This window comes from Mesoplodon densirostris, chromosome 4, assembly GCF_025265405.1.
Source record: "Mesoplodon densirostris isolate mMesDen1 chromosome 4, mMesDen1 primary haplotype, whole genome shotgun sequence".
Lineage (NCBI taxonomy): Eukaryota > Metazoa > Chordata > Mammalia > Artiodactyla > Ziphiidae > Mesoplodon > Mesoplodon densirostris.
Window position 1 is genome coordinate 172027396 of NC_082664.1, and position 23245 is coordinate 172050640.

At 38.6% G+C, this 23245-nt stretch overlaps 1 protein-coding gene across 2 annotated transcripts in view; it reads left to right on the top strand.

Annotated features, from left to right (window-relative positions):
* The first annotated feature begins 6429 nt into the window (after positions 1–6429).
* ARMC3 (armadillo repeat containing 3) overlaps positions 6430–23245 on the top strand; it is a 92053-nt gene continuing 75237 nt past the window's right edge. For both annotated transcript variants that reach the window (XM_060095450.1, XM_060095451.1), the window contains exons 1-3: positions 6430–6477; positions 14971–15088; positions 21970–22095. In XM_060095450.1, the coding sequence (XP_059951433.1) occupies positions 6430–6477; positions 14971–15088; positions 21970–22095 (292 nt within the window). The remainder of the gene's footprint in view (positions 6478–14970; positions 15089–21969; positions 22096–23245) is intronic.

Here is a 23245-nt window from a genome sequence, read left to right on the forward strand (position 1 = left end):
GAAAATAGCAGAAATAGAGCAGGTGTAAGGTACAAAATGAGAAATGTTTATCATGTTTGGAGAATTAAGACTTTCTGGAGGAAATCATGACTAAAATAAATTTTGAAAGACAGATAGGTTTCAGGTTGATTAGGAGAGTTAAGGGCATAAAATGTCATGGTGTCCTTGAAGAATTATGAGCAGTTTGCTTTTTTTTTTTTTTTGAGTGATTAGAGAAGCTATTGCAGTAGGGAGGAGTCAGCCAGAACAAGGTCTTGAATGCAAATTTAGGAATCTTATTGCATCCCATCATGTATGTGGTGGAGTGACTGGGGACCAGCGAGGAGAGAGACAAATTACAAAGATTACCTGGGTCATCCTGGAGAAGATGGACTGAAGCCAGGAGAAAGTGAGAGGATGGGAGATGTGTCAGCAGGCTTGTTTGATGAAATCAAGCAAAGGATGGTGACACTCAGTACCCAGGCTATGGGAATGGAAAAGTGAGAATAAAGTCAAGAGACTTTTAAGGGAATCCAAATAACTGCATACGAGGGAGAATAAGTCTAGAATGACTGTCAGACTTCATGCTTGGGTATCTAGGTGTGTGGTGGTACCCCTTGATAAATAGAAAAATGTTTATATTGGGAAAATAATGAGTTTAGGTGGTAAACACCTGTGGACATCCAGGTGGAGCTTTCCATAAAAAGAAGGATACATGATATAAAATATAGGTAACCAACAAGGACCTACTGTATAGCACAGGGAATTATACTCAATATTTTGTAATAACCTATAAGGGAAAAGAATCTGAAAAAGAATACATATATACATATATGTATGTGTATATATATATATATATATGAATCTCTTTGCTGTACACCTGAAACTAACACAACATTGTAAATCAACTATACTTCAATTTAAACAAAAAAGAAGGCTATATGAGCTTACAGCGCAGTACTGGAGCCTGGTGGGGAGCTATATATATATATGGCATTTGAAGTCACAAAAATAAGTAAAATCACCCTGAAAAAGCTGTAATACAACAAGAGAACCAGGGACAGATCCTTGGGAAATATCAACATTTAAGGCTGTACAGAAAGGACCTTAAATAATGCTTATGAAACTAGGAGGATCAAGGAAACCCAGGAAGGTGTTTCAAGTATGAGGTATCATCAAGAGTGTTATTTGCAGCAGCGATGTCAAAAAAGATGAAGTCTAAGTAACAGACAATGGATTTGGGTAGTTTTAGTGGCAGGATCAAACCAGATCACTATGTTTGAAGAGTGAATGTAGGTTAAAAATGTGGAAGTATCAAATGCAAGCTACTTTGGGGGAAATTCATGGTCAAGAAGAGAAAGAGAAAAACAGAATGATAGCTAGAAGGAGCTACAGGTTCAAAGGAGGCTTTTTGTTTTTTGGTTTTTGTATGAGGCAAATGAGAGACTTCACAGTATTCATATACTGAAGGGAAGAGAGAGAGAGGCTGAAAATAACAGGAGTGTCTTATTCAAGGTCCAATCAGGAGACGGAAATCACATGTTATTTGACCACACAAAATCTAATATAAAGAACTGTTAAATATGTATAAAGCTGTTTATCAGGTAATTGAAAAGGTAAGAAGGGGACATAAAGGGATAGGAAATAAGCAATTGTAAGAAGCATCTAACACTCTTAGGACTGGGAGGCCAACGGAGACAGGTAGCAGATGGAGTTCAAAAAGCCTGAGGGGAATTCAGGAGAGGGAGAGATTTTTTGCTAAGATCAATCAAAGAGTATTTTATGAAGATGGCATTGGAGCTGGGCTTCATTATGCAGAAATGAAAGAATATTCCAGGAGTTGTGCAAGTTGCCCATGACCTGGCAAATGGTAGATGCTTAATAAATATTTGTTGAATAGATGAAATGATGAAGGAACAGAGTGGGCAAAAATCTAAAGGAGAAAAGCATGGAAAAGTTTGGGGGAACAGTAAGTTTGGCTAGGGCTTGTGTTTGGGACAGGGGCGGGCTGCACAGATAGAACGGGGCGGGGGCAGATGGCTTTGAAGAACAGGCTAACGAGCTTAGATTTTATTTTACGAAGCCGCTCAAGTCTGAGTAGGGGAGTGACATGACTAGAGCAATAATTTCCGGAAGGTTGATCTGTGGTACCAAGAAAGCACTGGAAAGAGAAACCGAAACCATCACTTAGAAGGCAAAAAATGATGACCTGGATTGTGGTGACAGTAAAGATTTAAGAGAGGGAATAGACAGGGGACAAAAAGTGGAATAGACAGGGGACAAAAAGTGGAGGGCGGATTGATTTAAGTGCTGACTGGAGTTGGGGGTGGAGGGGGAAGAAGGGAAACTGAAGTTCTAGACTATTGGGAGAAATGGCAGAAACAGGAAACAGGTGTAAGAGGAGGAGGTTCTGAAGGGACGTGATACGTTCTGTGGGGACAGGGTGGACACCCTCGGGCATGGAAAGTTAGCAATGCAGGTCGGCAGCTCGGCGGAGTCCGGGCAGAAAGTGGAGATTTGGAAGTCACCTCACAGAGACTCCGGCCGAGGCCTGTCGCTGGGAGAACGCATCCGCACCTCAGAGTATGTGAATCTCTGGCCAGCTGCTGAGGCGGCCCTGCCCTGCCTTCCGATTTACACTTGTCTCTAGGGCTGGCCCTCAACAACTGGAAGGAGAGGATTCCCGGTGTTTATCCTGCCCCGAAGCCCGGGACTCAGGTACAGAGGGCGCACACGGTTCCTCGGGTACCTACCTCTACTCGCGAAGGGGAAAGGAGTGCCTCGGGAAGCCGAGCGCGCGCTTCCACTGCCGCGGCGCACGCGGGCGCGGATTGCGCAGGCGCGGCCCGCTGTCGCCTAGCAACCAAGCACAACAGTGGACTAGAGAGACGCGAGCTGGTTGCAGCCGTTGCAGTTGGCCAGGTCTGAGAAGCCGCTGCCCGGCGGGATCTCCCTGCAGGTAAAGGCGGGAGGACGGCTGCACCACTACCCCTGCGGTTTGAAGAGAGGCCCAGGGTAGAAGCCCCAGCAACCGTTGGGGAAGGAGACAGTGCCCCGCGTGTGGGGGGCATCTGGGGCAACTGAGGGAACACCTTGTAAGGACCTCTGGGTCCCTGCCTTACGCCCGCAGTGTTAGACTGTGGTCCCTGTGGATTGTGGATTTCGTAAGCGTGCCGGCCGCCTCCTATTTAACAAAGAGGTGACAAAACTGAGGCCCAGAGTGAGGATCTGAGGGTCTAAGATTCCGTTACTTGACTCTGAGCAACTCAAAAAGTGGGTCCCCAATTGCTCTAGCCCTTCTCCTCAAAATAAATCTCGTTAGAATAAGATCGCATAGGCTGAAAGTTCACAAAGAAGATCAATAAATTCGTGAAAAATGTGACTCCTTTCCAATAACCAAGAAGATGCATATTCAAAGCAGATTTGTTTTCATGTCCAATGCCATGAAGTTCATACCTTTTCACCTAGTAGTTATTTTACCACTAGGAATTTCTCCTAAAGAAACAGTTGCAGATGTGGATGAAAATTTTATTGTCTAAGAATGTTCATTTGCAGCCTTGTCCATAATTCCAGAAAATTGGAAACAAATGCTCAACAACAGGGGACTGGCTAGATGGTGGATTTTAAAATATTATTTTAAATGACATGCTGATCCACTAATGATGATTGAAGCAATAAATGGAGAATGAGATTTCATGAACTTGTCCATTAGTTTAAGAATTTAGTAAGAAAAAGGTCCCAGGAAGGGAAGTTGAGAATAGCAGATAGAAATCCAGGTAAGATGGTAAAATCACTATAGAAAATACACAAAAAATGAGCTATATCCAAATAGTGCTATCTCCCTGAACTTATTTATGAGTGATTTTTTTAAAATTCCATATTCCCTTCCTTGCTTTCCAAATTCTCTGTAATGAAATGTTATACCTTTATAAGTGAACACTAGACACAGAATTATACACTTAAAAATGGTTAAAATGGTAAATTTTATGTGATGTATATTTCAGCACACACAAAAAATCAATGGGCAGGTGGTAAAATAGTCAAGGAAAAAAGGTTTAGTTTGCTTCAAAAAGTCAAAGAGATTTTCTTAATTTGACGTCTCTGTACCTTTAAAGGGAAATGAGTCTTTAAAGAATAAAATAAGGTAATTTAGTTGTATCACGTTGATTTTAAGTGAAATGTTTAACTTACAAATTAAAAAAAAACCTTAGGGTCACTCTGGGGTTCACTGCCCCTGGACTATGTCAGCTGTGTATTTTCTCCCCTATATCCAATATGGTAATAATAATAATAATAAAAAAACAGGGGCTTCCCTGGTGGCGCAGTGGTTGAGAGTCCATCTGCTGATGCAGGGGACACGGGTTCGTGCCCCTGTCCAGGAGGATCCCACATGCCACGGAGCAGCTAGGCCCATGAGCCATGGCCGCTGAGCCTGAGCGTTTGGAGCCTGTGCTCCGCAACGGGAGAGGCCACAACAGTGAAAGGCCCGTGTACCGCAAAAAAAAAAAAAAAAAAAAAAAAAAAAAAACACCGAAATGCTTCCTACTTCACCATATTGCCGAGGATCAGTTCTCTGTAATCCTGTATGTTTAGGCTATTCCAGCCTCTGTATTTTTCAGTGTGCAATTACTCAAAACCACTATCCTGAAATGGGAAAAATAAGTTCCTGAGTGAAAATCAGATGTCTTCAAGTAACTTTCTATGGGTGTAATTTACTTGTTTCTTGAATGTTATTCATAAGGAATTCTTTTGTAAAGCAAAGGCTGCTATATCTTGGAATTGGTTATAAAGAGCTGTGAAATCTCTTTTTCCTAGAGAAATCATAGGTCAGATTTTCATCTGTCCAGAATAGTCTGTGTGTCTGCCTGAAACATTATAGGCACAAAGTCTGGGATCTGTGTGCTTTTCAAATATCTGTGAAAGAAAGATATTTGGGATCTGAAAAAAAGCATTTGGTCTAAAATATGAAAAGAAAATTCAAAAATTAATATTAAGTGTTTTATTAATATTAAAATTACATTTGAAAACAATTTTCTTATTTTGCAAGAATTTCCAGGTGTACAAACTGATGAGTCATTTCAAATGCAAAATTTCAAATCTTTTTTATGATGAAAATTATATTTAACAGGGGATGTGGGTGTATTTTAATGTTTTAACATATTAGGTATAGCATGAGGTAGTGCACAGCATAAGCTTGCCCAGGCCCTCAAGGATATTGAAATTTATGTGACTTCAAGTTAGGGACCTGGAATAGATGTCTTTCAGAAGTCACTATGAGTTTCTATGAACATGTGGCTTTTTAACTTATGTGATCAATTCTTGGAGTTGCTGTTGTCCCTTGGCAAGCCATCTGAACTAACCCTGACATTGTAGATTCTCTCCAAAGATTTCCTACTTCCCAAAATTTTCTTGAGACTATCGTAATTTCCTTGAGACTAGAATATACCATCTGAGATTGCCCTAATACCAAACATAACCCCACAAACTCTCATTGGAGAAAACATGAAAGATTTCTAGGATTTTTTTTTTTTTTTTTGCGGTACGCAGGCCTCTCACTGTTGTGGCCTCTCCTGTTGCAGAGCACAGGCTCCGGATGCGCAGGCTCAGCGGCCATGGCTCACGGGCCCAGCCGCTCCGTAGCATGTGGGATCTTCCCGGACCGGGGCACGAACCCGTGTCCCCTGCATCGGCAGGCAGACTCTCAACCACTGTGCCACCAGGGAAGCCCATCTAGGGTTATTTTAACAGTCACCAGCATCTTGGAAAGTTCTCTGTACCCAGGTGGAGTTAGTAACCCCAATTTCCCTAGAATACATCTTTTGAGATTCTCAATTACTTTTTTATTGAGCTATGGAATACATTAGAGAAAACATTTTTTTATCTGGGAAAATGACACAAATGTTCACTTGGTCTTGGTAGATCTTGGATATCATTCAGAAAATAATTACCCCCAGGAACAACAGAGTTAATGATTTTTATAAATGTCAAATGCCCAGTATGTACCAGACCCTGTTCTAAGTGCTTGGGATAGATCAGTGCAAGAAAGCAGACAAAAATCCCTCCCTTTGCGGCAGAACATTCCTGCAGATCTCAAAAGTAATTTAGATTTAGTCTCCCAAGCCCTACACAAGTGAGCTATAAGCATGGTAAACCATTACCTGTTATGTAAGTAAAATTTATGGTATTAATGTATTCTCCTTCTTTCCAAACTGGAAGCCAGGACAAATGCCCAACAATCTTATCAATAAGTTCCTTTAAAATTGTGAAGTTTGGGATGCAGGTAACATATTTGTATATGTGCAATAATTGCTACATGTATTGCCTAGTTTCTTTTTAGGTAAAATTTAGAGGACGAAGTACATCTCCTCCTAGGAATGCAGGTAACTGAGAGATTTGTACATATACAATGTACAAATGACATTTTAAACATTTGTGGCATCTTTTTCCAGAATGGATAAAAAGATAAAGAAGGAATCAGAGCCCCCTCCCAAGGATGTGGTAAGTTTCTGATTTGAATACTAGCAGCATGTTAACAACCAGTTTTAAAAATAAACTGTTGAAACAGTTTGGCATGTACCAGTATATACATCAGTGCACGGTGGAAGAAGTCCAAAGTCTGACTAATGATAAGATTAGTCAGAGAAATCTAACATTATGTAAACAAACATTTACAACATTGTCATTACTTGATTAGCACAATTAGAGAGTAATTATTAGCTTTTCCAGTATGTGGATGGCATGTTTATAAGCCTAGTTAATGAACAAATCGTTTTGGTTTATTCTTTCAAATACTTTAAATTTACATTTGCCAGTCTCTCATTAATGTTAATTATCCAAATGAATTTTAAAAAATGACTGGAAGTTATGCTATAGCTATTAGGTATATATGTGAGGTTGTCTTAAGATGACTATTTGGACATTAGAAGTCCTGTATTTTCCAATTCTATGGAGAGAAAAATCTGTGTTCATCACCTTTTTCTCTTTCCAGTGCTTGAATAATGCATTCCCCATAACACAAAACCTTGTCTCTCCCTTTTGAAAGCAGGGCTCAACAATGTCCAATAGGTTTGTCATTTGGGACAAGGTGATCTTAGAAGTTGTAAAATAATTTAAAGTGATCATGGTAAATAAGCATGGATCATACAAAAACTTATTTCCATAGCGGTCGTGATTATAGAAGTAACAAAAATGTTTTATAATAAAAACTTAGATAAATTATTCCATTTTGATAAAATGATGTCACTGAATATTTGATAGCATAGGAATAGGATCACAATATTTGAATTAAAAAGCTATGATATAAAGAGGAAAGAAATTGAGTTATTTGTAGTGAGGTGGATGGACCTAGAGTCTGTCATACAGAGTGAGGTAAGTCAGAAAGAGAATAACAAATACCGTATGCTAACACAGATATATGGACTCTAAAAAAATAGCACTGATGAACCTGGTGGCAGGGCAGGAATAAAGACGCAGAAGTAGAGAATGGACTTGAGGACACGGGGTGGGGGAAGGGGAAGCTGGGACAAAGCGAAAGAGCGGCATGGACATATAAACACTACCAAACGTAAGGTAGATAGCTAGTGGGAAGCAGCTGCATAGCACAGGGAGATCAGCTCGGTGCTTTGTGACCACTTAGAGGGGTGGGATAGGAGGGGTGGGATAGGGAGGGTGGGAGGGAGGTGCAAGAGGGAGGGGATATGGGGATATATGTATACATATGCTGATTCACCTTTTTGTACAGCAGAAACTAACACAACATTGTAAAGCAATTATACTCCAATAAAGATGTAAAAAAAAGAAAAAGAACCCATATGAAAAAAATGGAAACTCACCAATTTTTGGTTTCTGCTATGCTTACTGGGATACTGAGTTAATCAGTTTATAAGAAACTACTATTCTTGAACTGTAGTTGTTCTACAGAAAGTGGAGATACAGAACCTATTCTAATTACAAAAAAAAAGCTATGATAAAAAATTAAAGCAGGGTTTTTTTGTCTCTAAAGTTTATGAACTTCTGATTAGGTTAAAAATAGAAAATGTCCTCAATTTTCAATTTAAAAACTTATTTTGAAACAGACATTTGGTGTGGTTGTCTTCAAATAAAATGTGAATGGGAAAAAACTGTGTAAGGTCAAAAGACTCGCAGGATTTTACTGTTTGAAAGAATCTGAGGTGAGTGCAGGAACCTTCCTGACAACACTGGAACATTGTGGTTACAAACGTGACCTCTGTCCCGGCTCTGCCTCTCATAAACTGTTATTCTGGTGAAGTTGCCAAATTTGGCCAAGTTATTTCAGCTTTTTTTTTTTTAATCTCTTAAATGAGAATTGTCATGTCCAAGTCATTTTGGTTGTTCTATCGATTACAATGAGAGTATATGAAGTTCACAGTGCCTGGCACATAGAAAACACTCAGTAAATAAGATGTGTTGCCTTGCGAATTCTTTAGATTCTGCTACACAGACACACACACACACACACACACACATGCACACACACACACACACACACACACCCCTATATAACTTCTGTATGATCCTTCAATGCAGCTGGAAACAGAGGCTACAGAAGACCTGTCTGCCCAGGTCTAGGAAAGCTTTGCAGAGAAGGTCACTGTGGTCTCCTGATATAGTTCATCAGTCTGGCTGCTCTCCTTTGGACATACCCCTAAAATGTTCTAAATTCTCTTAATTTTTCACTGCATCTTATTTGCATTACCCTTCTTTTTGCTGCAAAATAGCATTATTGACATCCTATGACTACCAGAAAGTGGAGTCATGAACACAGTACTTGACGACAAACACTTTCTGATTAAAATCAGAATTAAGGAACTATTAAACAATAGATATATTTGTCTAATACACTCTCCATATTTTTATAATGTCTTGCTGGTGTTGTCCTCTGTACTCCAGTCCTTGAGGAGCACAATCAAGGACTGAGAAACAATTCCGATCCTCAAGTTAACAAAAATCTAGCTTTTGCTTCCTTGGGTCACAGCAGTCTTGAGGGCAGCCAAAGGCAGGTGTAACAGTGACCGTTGCTCTCTTCCATCCTTCCCCTACTCTGATTTTATGTTCATAAAGCTGACAGAGTAGTATTAAAGTATCTAACTGCTGTTCTGTCTTATAAATTCTAATACTTCAAAATACTATAGCACAGTTTAAACTATCTGAACTTGGAATTTGTTCCGAGGTATACCTCTTCAAAGTCTGTGAAAGGTTTGTTGTACAAATCAGAAATAAAAACCAGATGTAAAAGAGGGATATATAAGTGCTTGAGAAAACAAACTTTTCTGTGTCAAGTCATGGCAATTTGCTTCTTATATATCTCCTAAAACATTGTTTCCAAAGATTTTTATTTTTATTAGTTTTTCATCTACTGGTTAAAATGGGTAACGGGGACAGAAAAAAAGAGTGTTGGTGATAAGGTTAGAACAAAATGCTCCCTTTGCTTGTGTTAGTATTCTCATTGTCAAAGCACATACCGATGTGTGCATTTATGGTTTATTGCTCTCCGTTTCTTCTCATAAAGGAGAACACTAGCTAAGAAGATGCCTAAATGGGGGGAAGATATGGCTTGAATAACCAACACAACTATATTATGCTTTCCCAATTCATTTCCAAGTCTGGCTGAAAGGTTGTTTGTGATGCTTTAACAAAAGGCAGACTTCTTCTGTGGACTGATTGCACGAAAGAATTATTAACAGAAACAGCGTTAGTAGGCAATGTTTGGTACAAGGCGTGATATTCGGTAACTGAGTATGGGCTCCAGGGTTATGCTGTCAGAGTCTGAATCCTCACCTCATCATCCACCATCTGTGATCTGGGGCAAATCTCCTAACCTCGGTATGCCCCAGTGAGGATGTAATCATGTCCCCCGCATACCCACTCACAGCAGTGGGGCAAGGTTAGAGAAGTAAAAGATGCTTAGAACAGTGCCAGGCATTAGATAAGAACTTAGTAAATGTAATTATTAATGATGTAGTTGAGGGTGCTGTCCATCATTGTACAAAACTGTTGAAGTTTGTGTGAACTGTCCAAGAACGCAGGGGTATCAGCTGTGAAAGCCCATCCGGCCACTGAAGTTCCCAGAGGCCTAGAGCACAGCCATCACGATTCACGGTCAGGTCTTCGAGTTTAAGAGCACGGCAATTTTATTCTCTTATGTTTCAGAGACAGTTGAACTTTAGTGGGTAAATCCACAGTATTTAAACTCACAAGAGACTATGATTTGGCCTTGGAATCTTAGTGGTTAAGTATCAAGTCAACTGAATATTTATGTTAATGGGTCAACGCCTTCCTCTGAGGTGCATACAGGGAACCAGCATGGTGGGTGTTGAATCAGAGGAACAGGCAAGAGTGGAAACTGCTCCCTCACCTGGGCAACCAAACCCAGTTCCCTGAAGAGTGGGATGTCCCCAGGGTCTTGTTTTTCTGGACCCTTTTCATCAGCCTCAGAACTCAACCTTTAACTCTGTCATAGACTGACAAAACTGCCATAGACTTTTTTCTAGGAATGAAGCCTCTTAGGGACTTTATTTTCCTATCTTTCTCCCTCATCACAGATGTATGTATAAATAACATACATATACAAAACTGTATGAATAAATATCGGCTTGCTCACCTTGCTCTAAAGATTTGCTTTTTTTTTTTTTTTTTTTTGTGGTACGCGGGCCTCTCACTGTTGTGGCCTCTCCCGTTGCGGAGCACAGGCTCCGGATGCACAGGCTCAGCGGCCATGGCTCACGGGCCCAGCCGCTCCGCGGCATATGGGATCCTCCCAGACCGGGGCACGAACCCGTATCCCCTGCATCGGCAGGCGGACTCTCAACCACTGCGCCACCAGGGAGGCCCAAGATTTGCTATTTTGATTCAGGTTGTAAAGCAAATGAAAGGCCATTTTAGCGGTTTTCATTTTAACCTTTACCCTTTTAAGTGATGTCTAGAGAGTCTGTACTAAAAGTCCATGCTCGAGTGGTGCAGTCTACTTCCTTCTGTTTATCTGTCTCCCTTTTCCTGTGCAATTGGCTTCTCGTGATCGGAGACCACTGACTTGGTAAACACATTCCAACAGAAATCAAAAAAGCCTTTTATTTGCACTTACCGGCAGCATAAAAATCACTCAACTCTCATGATTCATCTCTTTTCACTGAGTTCAGCTTTACAATTGTATGTTCCCTTAGACTTGTGCTGTCTAATACAGTAGCCACTGGCCACATGTGGTTATTTACATTTAAAATAACTAAAATTGTATTAATTAAAATCAACAATAAAAAATAAAATGAAAAATTCAGTTCCTCAGTCTCATCAGTTACACTTCAAGTGCTCAGGAGCCACATGGGGCTTGTGCCTGCCACATTGGACAATGCAGGATCAGAACATTTCATCGCTGCAGTTCTGTTGGGCAGCCTTATCCTAAATACTCTTTATTTCCTTAATAGAGGTAGAAAAGCATCTCTACAAGTCTATGGCTTCTCTAATTGACTGGGTTTAAAACTCAAAGCTTAGCCAAAACGCTTCCCCTTTCTTTCATTCTCTTTGTAAATAATTTTAGTTAATCATTTATTCAGTACAGAGCACGAAATTATAATTTCACAACCAGCTTGTTGGTGACTGACTATGAGTTCTTCATGGGAAAGCAGATGGAATCTGTAATTACAGCACAGGATCATATATTTAGTCATGTGGCATTCTGTTATAGCTATCATTTTATTCTTGGCGCCCTTTTTAATAAAAAATTACTATAATGCCGCAGGCTCTGTAGGAGAAACACATGTCATGCCAAGTTTCTCCACTGTCTGCCAAACACTGGTATTTCTCCTCCTTTGACAGCCCTTACAGTGGTAACTCTCACGGTCTCAAACTTCCTCTTAAGCTTCTTGTACCCCCATCACCTTTTTTCTTAAGGATGACCAGAAGATATGGCAAAATACTGAAGCGTTTTCTGAACCACTGAAGGAGCATTAAAAGATATTTAAATGTATTTCCACCTACGCTGCTCCTTTGAGAATTGTAGCCATTCTGTGGAGATCACGACAAATCTATGCTTCAACATAGTTTTTTCATTCACGTGCTAGTAAAATCAGCTTTAAAAATACTGAAATATCAGAAGTCTCTGAAGTGGAAGTTCTAAAATGGAAGGAAAGGTAACCAGCCAGGATGCTAGGGAAACTGGCTTAAGTGGAAAAGGTGATCTAAGGCTTTGATTCTCAAGGGTTTGGTGGTGGGTTGGGGGCCTTACAAGGGTAGGATGGTGACTGTGGACTCTCTCCCTGTAGAATGCACACCAAAAGTTCTGCACACAATTTCAGAGAGACAAGCTGTCCCTGGAGCCCACTGATGGCTCCGTGAACCTCAGATTTGGAATCTTCTTTTCTGGCATCAACAGACAGTACAACAGTTAAGGCACTTCAAGGCCACAAGTATAAAAAAAGAAGTTTCCAGAGGCACTTTAATATATTCCTTTATAGACATTTCTTGAGGATTTCCATATATTGGGTATTGTTCTAGGTAGTGGAGATACAGAAATAACATAATCTTTTGTCTGAAGAAAGTCATTCATTTACTGGACAAATATTGAGTACATACCATATGCAAGTATTCCTTTACATCCTGGGCATACAGATCAGGCCTCAAGGCAACTTACATTCTAGCGGCAGAAACAGTCAATTAACAAATAATGTAATTCAGGTAATGATAAGATCAATGAAATTCTACCTGAGTTTTGTTGAAAAAATCTAGAATTTTAATTCCAAATCATTAACTTTTTTTCCTTATTATGTCGTCATTACTTCAGAAATCCCTTCTTAAGAATTACACTGTGATTCAGACCATCATTATCATCCAGTTTAAATATCATTTTATCAATTTATTGATCCACCACTACTGTGTTTATATTTTGTCCTCCCCAATCTTGCCTTAAGTATTTGCCAAGTAATTTGTTTACGTGTACAGTTGATATACTTGTTGAGTTTGTGAATGCCTGAACATGTCTTTTTCATGTATGAATGATAACTTAGCAAGGTATAAATTTCTAGAGTCACAATCCTTTCCTCTGAACTTTGTTGATTATCCTCAACAGAGGGCTGGTGAAGGGAAGGTCTAGGTCACTTGCTGAGGCCTCATCTTTCCTTATTTTTTGGTAATATTTCTGCTTCCTATTACATATCTTCTATTCAGTCAAACTCCTATTTTATCCACCATAAATGCAGCATTCATTCCCATTTTAAACCTTCCTGGTGTCATTTTCCGCATTTGAATATCCTTCCTCCTTATCTCAGCCTACCCCATTTGTATCCATTCTTCAAATCACATCTAAAATTCTACCACCACCGCGGACCTTTCTCCATTTATCCCAGTTCAAATTAATTCCCCCTTCTGCATCACAACATTTATTGTCTCTGCCATATGTTTTTGCACTTCATAGTATCCTAGAATTTTACATCTAGAAGAGATCTGGAGATATAATTCAACTCCCTAATTTTTCAGATTAAAAAAGATGTGGTTAGTGAGCTAGTGATGACTCCAAGTGCTCTGGCATTCTGGGGCTACCCTTTAATGCCTATCTAAGATGTTTCTCAAGCCTCAATCACCGGGTACTTTTAAAAGTTCTTCCTTAAAATTTCTCTGTATTTCCAGGCCCTTATGCTCTTCTGGTCAGCGTTGCAGACAGCATCCTAGCCATTGCTCTAGGCTCTTCTAGAGGCCATTTTTTCTCACTGGTTCATGTCACTGGAACCCGTAAGTGACACAAGCCTGGTGCATATGGCAGACTTTTACTGAAGATTTGTCTCCCAAAGAGTCTAAGAGGCTTGAGGCTTTGATAACTCTTTCAGCTTCTAGTACAGCTAGATATGCACAAACAACAGCTTCAATTTGGATGTTAGATAATGCTGTCCTAAAATCCAACAGCCATTTTCCCTCCAAGAGGTATTTTTATCCCAGCCACGTCCTTTCGGGTCATTGCTTTCTGCCATCTTCTCTATCTTCACTCTTTTAACCTCACACAGTTATATCTCCTTATTCAGAATAATCTATCTCTCCATCCTCTACCCAAAACTGAACATCAATTTTTGCTATATCTCAAAACACATTAAGATGTCCATTTAGAAAGGGCCAACACAAAGAACCAGGTAAAGCTTTGAAATTCAATTTTCTTTCCTTTAACATAAGCAGAACCTCCTCCTCCATGGTCTCTGGAAATGGAAGAAAAATAGTGTAATAATTTGTTTTCTCCTTGACCAAACAAAACCCATGGGGGTCATGCATTTGTTATTGTTCATTTCAGCTCCACATGAATTCTAAAGATCTCACAGCAAGATACAGGACTTCTTAGAGTCCTATACTTTTTCTTTTTACTATATTACCTTTTCCCCTGTTCCAGATTTTATCCAGTTTTACATTTTGTGATATGCTGTCATCTTTTGCTTTTTAGTTGTTTCACATATGTAATTCCTGCTTTTCAAGAGAGGGTGTAGTGGTTAGAAAGCAAGTACTGATCACTGGGACTGTCAGGGCATCTAATACATACAGGTTCTCAAGGATTCTTGTGTATTGGCTAAGAATTATACTCATATATGTTATTTAATGAGCATCTATTATGTGCCAGACAATGTGCTAAGTGCTTTACATACATGATCTCTAATCCACTCCTTAATCCTTTGCAATAGGTATTATTATACCCATTATTCAGAGAAGGAAACTGAAATTCTAACAGCTTAAGTAACTAGTTTGGTTCCCCATGGCTAAAATGAGAGACTACACCTGCCGGATTCCAAAATACTTTGCTCTTCCCTCCATACTCTAGGAATTCCAAAGCCGCCAATGTTGACAACTGTGATGGTTTTTAAATAAAAATTTTACAGTGCACTTTGTGGGCAGTGACCACATCCTTTTTGTAAGATTATGTTCTCTTTAAGTTTCAAGACACCACTCATGTTTTATGTGCTTTTAAAGCTTGTATGTGGCTCTGATATTTTTCTCTTTGAATTTCAGTTTGATCCATTAACAATTGAAAGCAAAAAAGCAGCAACCGTGGTGTTAATGCTTAATTCTCCAGAAGAAGAAATTTTGGCTAAAGCATGTGAAGCCATTTATAGATTTGCTTTAAAAGGTTTGGATTTTTTTCAGTTTATCTTTCTATTTCATTAATTTCTTAAAAATATTTGCTACATAATGGGCACTTTTCTCCCCAGTCTTTAACTTACTTCCTGTCTGATGAATTCTTTCAGACAATCAGAATATCATTTAATGCATCACCTGAAAGTAATATATCTCCCTATGTGCCTAACCCAGTCTTAAGGAGCAATTTAGTCAACGGGTAGAAGAGCCATTTTGAAGGCTTTATTGCAGTTTAAAAAATTGTAAATGTCACAGGAGCTGAAAGAGCTCCTAAGGATCAAAGCTGGAATAATTTGAGCAACAAAATAAACAGAGTATTAGATTTATAGCTCTATAATTTATATTAAAGAAGAAAATAAATATCCATGTCTATACAGACAAATAAATGATTGAATAAGTAAATAAATGGGAGAGAAAAGACAAATCTCCAATGCAGAAGTATCCCAATTTATGCAGATACCCTGCCCTTGAGGAGGTGGGATGCAACTTCTATTCTTTAGGGGCTGTGCATAGTGACATCTTTCCAAAGAGTGCAAGATGGACACAGGGGGAAAAGAGTAAGTTTGCAGCAGAGAAACCTGATAAACACTACCTCTGCCAGGTGATCAAAATCAACATCAACAGAGATAAGTCATTTGATAATAAATGCCCTTGACATGACATAATGAAAATGGCACTTCTATGTTATTTTCCCCCAAACCTACAGCCCCAGTCTAAATATGATTTTTTTAAAAAATAAAACAAATTCCAATTCAGGGACATCCTCCAGTTACCTAACCAGTACTCTCAAAACTGTCATAGCTATCAAAAACAAGGAAAGTCTGAGAAACTCTCACAGCCAACAGGAGCTAAGGACACACAATGACTAAATGTCATGGGGGATCCTGGATAGGATGCTGGAACAGAAAAAGAAAAACTAACAGTAAGGAAATCTGAATAAACTGTGGAATTTCATTAGTAATAACATATCATTATTGGTTCATTAATTGCATCAAATGTCCCTACTAATGTAAAATGTAAAATAACAGGGGAAACTGGGTGTGGGACACATGGGAAATATCTGTATTATCTTTGAAATTTTTCTGTAAAACTAAAACTGTTGTAAAATATAAAGTTTACTAAAATGTTGTAAATGTTACAAATTAGATTCTATTGAAAGACTTGTTCATAGAGGATTTACAAACATAAGAGACAGTCACATTTTAGTTCATTCCAAGTGGTGATAAAATCAGACTTTTATTATACTGTGTAACACTGAAATTGGAAATATTTGAAGAGTTTAGTGTAGCTTGGTTTTTTTTTTTTTTTTTTGCGGTACGTGGGCCTCTCACTGTTGTGGCCTCTCCCGTTGTGGAGCACAGGCTCCGGACGCGCAGGCTCAGCGGCCATGGCTCACGGGCCCAGCCACTCCGCAGCATGTGGGATCTTCCCGGACCGGGGCACGAACCTGCGTCCCCTGCATCAGCAGGCGGACTCTCAACCACTGTGCCACCAGGGAAGCCCTAGCTTGGTATTTTTAACAAAACCTTTTTAAACTAAAATGGGAGCAATTTGATTTTAAAGGAATGGTACATTAAAACATTGTTTGGGGGACTTATATGAGAGAACAACAAATCATTCAATTAGCAAATGGTAAAATACTCACCTGGCTAGTCATCACCATCACCTCACTCTAGTCATCATTGGGAATTCTGATAAAAACCAGAATGGTTCTGGAAGGTATGGTTCATGAGTAGATTGTGTAGAATACTGGGTCAATTTTCAGGGAGACATTGGATCATGTATCTATAGCACAGCGTCATCACATGTCATCTCTTTTTATATTGTAAGTCTGATGTTCAGTACTAGCAGTATTTTCTGAAATGTTTTCTTAAGTTAAATGATGGGACTTTGCCTTCTTGCCAAGATGAAGTAAGGGGCCAGATTTACCCTCCTTACCAGAACAAGTAAGAAAACAGAAAAATATATGAAATAGGAGTTGGCAACACATTGAATATCAGACCATGAAGGACAGCGACCATTGAGAAACAGGAAACAAAGGAAATTAGCCCTCTGATTGCCCCAGCCTATTGATTTCAGAGAGTTTCCAGGCCATAGCCCAGGAAGGGGTAACCTGTGCAGAGCCTGGTGGACCCTCTGAGTTGAGACGATAGACCTGAAAATCCAGGAAGATGAAGGCAACAAATTTTCAGGACAGAGTAACAGACAGGAAAGAGTTGCACAGAGAGAGAACTCAGGAGGTTTGTAAAGGGTCCCACTCAAGTGTTCAGCTTGATCCACATGTATATGTGTGGGGACTACTTGAAGTCAGACAAAGCCCCCAAAAGGATTAGAGGTAACAGTGCCTAGTGCTCACACAGGGTCAGAAGTAGTGCCTGTTCGCAACAGCCAGACTGCAAAACCTCAAGATTCATGGAGAATTCTGCAAGTACACAGAAGGGTCTTGCCTCAATAGTTAGAAATAATTAGGCCTAGATTGAGCCCTGTTCTAGTACTATCAAATAAATATTTTAAAAGCAAACCTGAAAGGATCAAGCTTTCTCCAGATAACTGTGTCCCAGAACAAATTTCAAGGTAACAACAATATCCATTGCCCAACTAGGTAAAATTCACTATGTCTGGCACCCAGTAAAAAAATTACCAGGTGTGACAAAAAGCAGGAAAATACAATGCATAATGAGGATATAATTCAATTTTTAAATCAAAACTGACCCAATGTATGTGTAACTTGAGTCTCTGAATAAAGGAGTGAGGAACAGAATAAGTATTTGAAAAAATAATGGTTAAAATTTCCCCCAATTTGATGAAAACTCTAAGCCCCCAGATCCAAGAAGCTTAACGAAACTGAAGCACAATGAACATGAAGAAAACTACACCAAGGCACATTATAATCAAATTTCTTGAAAAGACTGATAAAGAGGAAATCTTAAAAGCATCCAGAGGGAAAAATGTTACATTCAGGGGGACAAAAATAAGGATGACAACAGATTTATTATCACAAATGATGCAAGCAAGAAGTCAGTGGAGCACTATCTTTAAACTGAATCACTTTTCTGTGCACCTGAAACTAACACAACATTGTAAATCAACTATATTACAGTAAAAGTTAAAAAAAAAAAAAAGTACCGGAAAAAACCCCAAAACCTTCAACCTGGATTTCTACACCCTTCAAAAATATCTTTCGAAAACATAAGTGAAATAAAGTCTTTTTCAAACATTCAAAAACTGAAATAGTTCATTGCAAGCAGACCCACACTACTAATTATATTAAGTAGGTCCTTCAGGCAGAAAGAAAATGGCACCAGATGGAAATATGGATCTACACAAAAGAATAAATATAGAACACTAGAAATGGTAACATATAAGGTTTTTTTTGCTTATTATTTAAATCACTTAAAAAGCAAATTGGTTATTTTAAACAAAACTAATAATCATATATTGTGCCGTCTGAAACATGTAAAAGTAAGATATATGACAACAGAACCAAGGTAGAAAGGTGAAAAATGGAAGTATACTATTGTAAGTGTACTATATGTGAAGTAGCATACTACCACTTGAAAGGAGACTGTGCTAGGACATACACTACAGACCCTAATGCAACCACAAAAATAACAAAGCAATGATATCAAATAAGCCAACAAAGGAACAAAATGGAATCATAAAAAATTCAATTCATACCAAGAGGGCAGAAATGAAGAAAAGAAAAACAATAATGAAACACATAAGAAGTAAGTAACAAGATGGTATATTTAAACCTAACCATATCAATAATCAAATTAAATGTAAATGGTCTGGATTCATCAATTTACAGGGAGAGAGTGTTTTATTAGAAAAAAAGCAAGACCAAACTGCATGATGCCTTCAAGAAATGCACTTAGAATACAATGACACAAATAACTTGAAAGTAAAAGGATGAAAAACGATATCCTATGCTAGCACTAATCAAAAGAAAGCTGAAGTAGCTATATTAATATCACAAAAATATACAAAAAAAGAGTGGTACCAGAGGAAAACATGGCCATTTTATAATAATAATAATAATAAAGGGGTCAATTAATCAAGATGCTATGAAAAATCCTAAACAATTAATGTACTTAATATCAGACTTTCAGATTACATGAAGCTAGAAATGCAAGGAGAAATAGACATCTACAATTATAGCTGAGGATTTTGATACTCTTCTCTCAATAAATGAAAGAACCAGTAGACAGTAAATCTGTAAGGATATAGAAGATTTGAACAGCAATATAAATTAATTTAACCTGATTTATATTTATAGAACACTCCAAGAACAGCAGAGTATACATTCTTTTCAAGTGCATACAGGACATTTATCAAAATGGATTATATTCTGGGCCATAAAACAAGCCTAATAAATTTAAAAGAATTCCAGTCATACAAAATATATGCTATTCCACATTGGAATTAAATTAAAAATCAATAACACAAAGAACTCTGGACAATCACTAAATAGTCGGAAAGCAAATAACAAACTTCTAAATAACCTGTGAGTAGACGCTTCCATGGTGGCGCAGTGGTTGAGAATCCGCCTGCCAATGCAGGGGACACAGGTTCGATCCCTGGTCCGGGAAGATCCCACATGCTGTGGAGCAACTAAGCCTGTGTGCCACAACTACTGAGCCTGTGCTCTAGAGCCCGTGAGCCACAACTACTGAGCCCACATGCTGCAACTACTGAAGCCCGCACGCCTAGAGCCCGTGCTCCACAACAAGAGAAGCCACCGCAATGAGAAGCCCGTGCACTGCAATGAAGAGTAAACCCCGCTCACCGCAACTAGAGGAAGCCCGCGTGCAGCAACGAAGACACAACACAGCCAAAAATAAATAAATAAATAGTTTAAAAATAATAATTAATAAATAACCTGTGAGTGAAAGTAGAGATCAAAAGGAAAATTCGAATTAAAAATGAAAACACAACATACAAAAATTTGTAGGATGCTACTAAAAGAGTATTTAGAGAGAAATTTATTGCACCAAGTGCCTGTTAGAAAACAAGAACGTCTCTCAAATCAATGACCTGAGCTTCCACTTTAAGAAAATAGAAAAATAAGAGCTAATTAAACCCAGGCATTAGTAATAAGGATATAATATATACCTGAGCAAAAATCAATGAAACAGAAAACAGAAGAACAGTGGACAAAAGCAGTGAAATGAAAATGTCTAGCCAGATTGATAAATAAAAAGAGAGAAGACAAATTATTGATATGAGGAATGAGAGCATCACTATAGCTCCTATAGATATTAAAAGGATAATCTAAATGTTATGAACAATTTAATGCCAATAAATTCTACAACTTAGATGAATTGGGCAAATTCATTTTAAGACACAAACTCTCGAAGCTCATTAAAGAAAAATAGATAGTCTGAATAACCCCTTATCTATTACAGAAATGGAAATCTGTAATTTAAAAATCTCACAAAGAAAACTTTAGGTCCAGATGTTTTCACTGCTGAACTCTGCCATACACTTATGGAAGAAATAACACCAATTATACACAAACTCTTTTAGAAAATTGAAAAAGATGGAATATTTCTCTATTGATTCTATGAAGCCACCATTTATTTAAGTATCCTAAAATTTATCCTTTAAATTAAAATTTATTTGGGACTTCCCTGGTGGTCCAGTGGTTAAGACTCTGTTCTTCCAATGTAGGGGGTGAGGGTTCCATCCCTGATCAGGGAACTAAGATCCCACATGATGCGTGGCACAGCAAAAAAAAAAAAAAAAAAAAAAAAAAAAATTTATTTGACAAAATATTTTCATCTAAGAAATTCACTTTTAGAACCCCAATAAAATACAAACATCATGGAAGGTTTGAGAAGGATGTTTGTAATAGTCAATAATGCATATTTCAGCATATTCTTATCAAGTGACAGATTTAACCATTTAGATACAGGGCAGTTCCACAAGCTATAGGAAGGTACAGTCTGTGTTCAGAGAACTGAGTTATCAGAATGAACCTATAACTTCAAGTATAAAATATTTTAATTTTATATGAAAACTGAGGCAAAAAAGTGTAAAAGACTTTATTTTACTCAATTAATATTGAAAATGAAATATGCATTTTCATAGCTGGTGAAACTGAAAAGCTGAAATTAATCAGGACCTAAATATTATTCCAGACTTTGCAGAATGATATCCCACTTATTGGGGTAGGGATAAACTGCTTTTACAGTTAGGCCAGATGCTGGCCTTCACTGACCTTCTGGTTCTGGGGCTTCTTGCCACAGCTAAGGAATCCCAGTAACCCCGGTGGCTCCACTTTGTGTGTGTGCCTCCATGCTGGCTGCAGGCAAACCCACTGGGTGAAAAATGAGCACCCTAAACTCCACCACACTTGAATTTGAAGTGGGGACTCTGTGTGTTAATTTTTATAATTAATTATGCAAGTAAGTATTATTGAGTGCCCATTACATGCCTGGCACTGTGTTAGGCATGAGGTTATAAGAGAATAGAACAGAAAGGGTATCTGTCTTCATGGAAAGTTAAGTAACGGGTATAAGCGAACAATGCACGGAGATCGCTGAGTGGTATGAAGGAAATAAAGCAGGATAAAGAGAGATCAGAAAGACTGGGATGTAGTGATGACATTAGGTAGGGTGATCAGAAGAGATCCCTCAGGAGGTTCAGTGTGAGCTAAGAACCAAATGAGGAAGCCAGCTTTGTAAACATCCAGGAAAGGGAGAGTAGCAAGTCCAGGATACCTGAGCTCTAAGGTTTATTCTGAGAGAAATACGTGTGGAAGCAGAGGAATGTGAAAGACAAATGGCAAATAAGAAATTGGAATGACACAAAGAAGAACTTTGATGAGATTGCTATCCATGTCTGATTTTATTTTACCTGTGATGTCAGGTGAAGAAAATAAAGCAACCCTCCTTGAACTTGGAGCTGTGGAACCGTTAACTAAGCTGCTCAACCACAAAGACAAAATTGTGAGAAGAAACGCTACTATGATATTTGGAATTCTGGCTTCTAATAGTAAGTATCCGCTTTTAAAACTAATCAAATAATCTCACATAATGCATTATACTTTTAAATTTAACCTTGAGGGACTCATTTTAATTTTATTTAAGCTGACTTTAATGTTAACAAGAAAGTTAAATAAGTGTAATGTGCAACAAATGTACGATTTCATATTTTAAGTGATATTTTTAAATATAAAAATATGTGCACATATATCCATGGAAAAACTCTCAGAGTTGGTGATGTAGTATGTTCCAGTCTTACAAGTTAGGAGAACAATCATTGTCTCTTAAAATTAAAATAGTTTTTTTCTTGAGTTAGGATAATGTAATTTGAATGTCTGCCTGTGTAAGTTACACTTCATGTGTATTTCACTGTAACTGAAGCCCAGAGTAAAAAGTTTTGATACACTTATTTTTTGGAGCTGCAAGCTATATTTTGCCAAAAATAAATTTAGATATGTATTTACTCCTTAAATCAGACCTATTACTCGCTTTAATATTTTCACATATTTAATATGGTGGAATAATAGTATTACTTAAAATATGCTGTCACTTCTATTAGGATATCAGTTTGACTAAAACCATGCAACACAGGCAGTCCCTGATTAGTGAACAGGACGTGTTTTCCGTTTGTAAGTCATTTTCATGTTATGGTGGTAGATTTTCGAGTTGGACAACAAAAGCCTTGTTATTTATAATAAAAAATGACTTTCTTGGTGGAGACTGAATTCTGTCATGAAACTCGGGCTCATAGGAATAAACACGTCTCTATCATGGCACGTGGCTAAAATCACCCTACCTTCTCCTTTTTACCATGGTTTCAGCAAGCACACAAGCACAGATTCCTCCTCCAGCTTCCTGCACTGTCCCAGCTCACACACCCTGGACCCTCTGTGATGCAGTGGGGGCCTTCATTCCATGGTGTCCAGCAGGGACTGTGGCCTTGGTGTCTTCAGAGACAGTTATGAGTGGAGGGAGGGGGAAGGGAGGGGAAGGAGAGCCTTCTCTGGCATCTGTACCATCACGGCCTCAGCTGTGGAGACCACGGGAACAGTACCTGCAGTGTCATGGGGTTGGCAGGGGCACTTTGCAGTTAGTGGATGGGTTTCTGGTGGGAACTCCAGGAGCTCCAGTGGTGGCTGTGCTGCAAGGCGGGGGCTCTG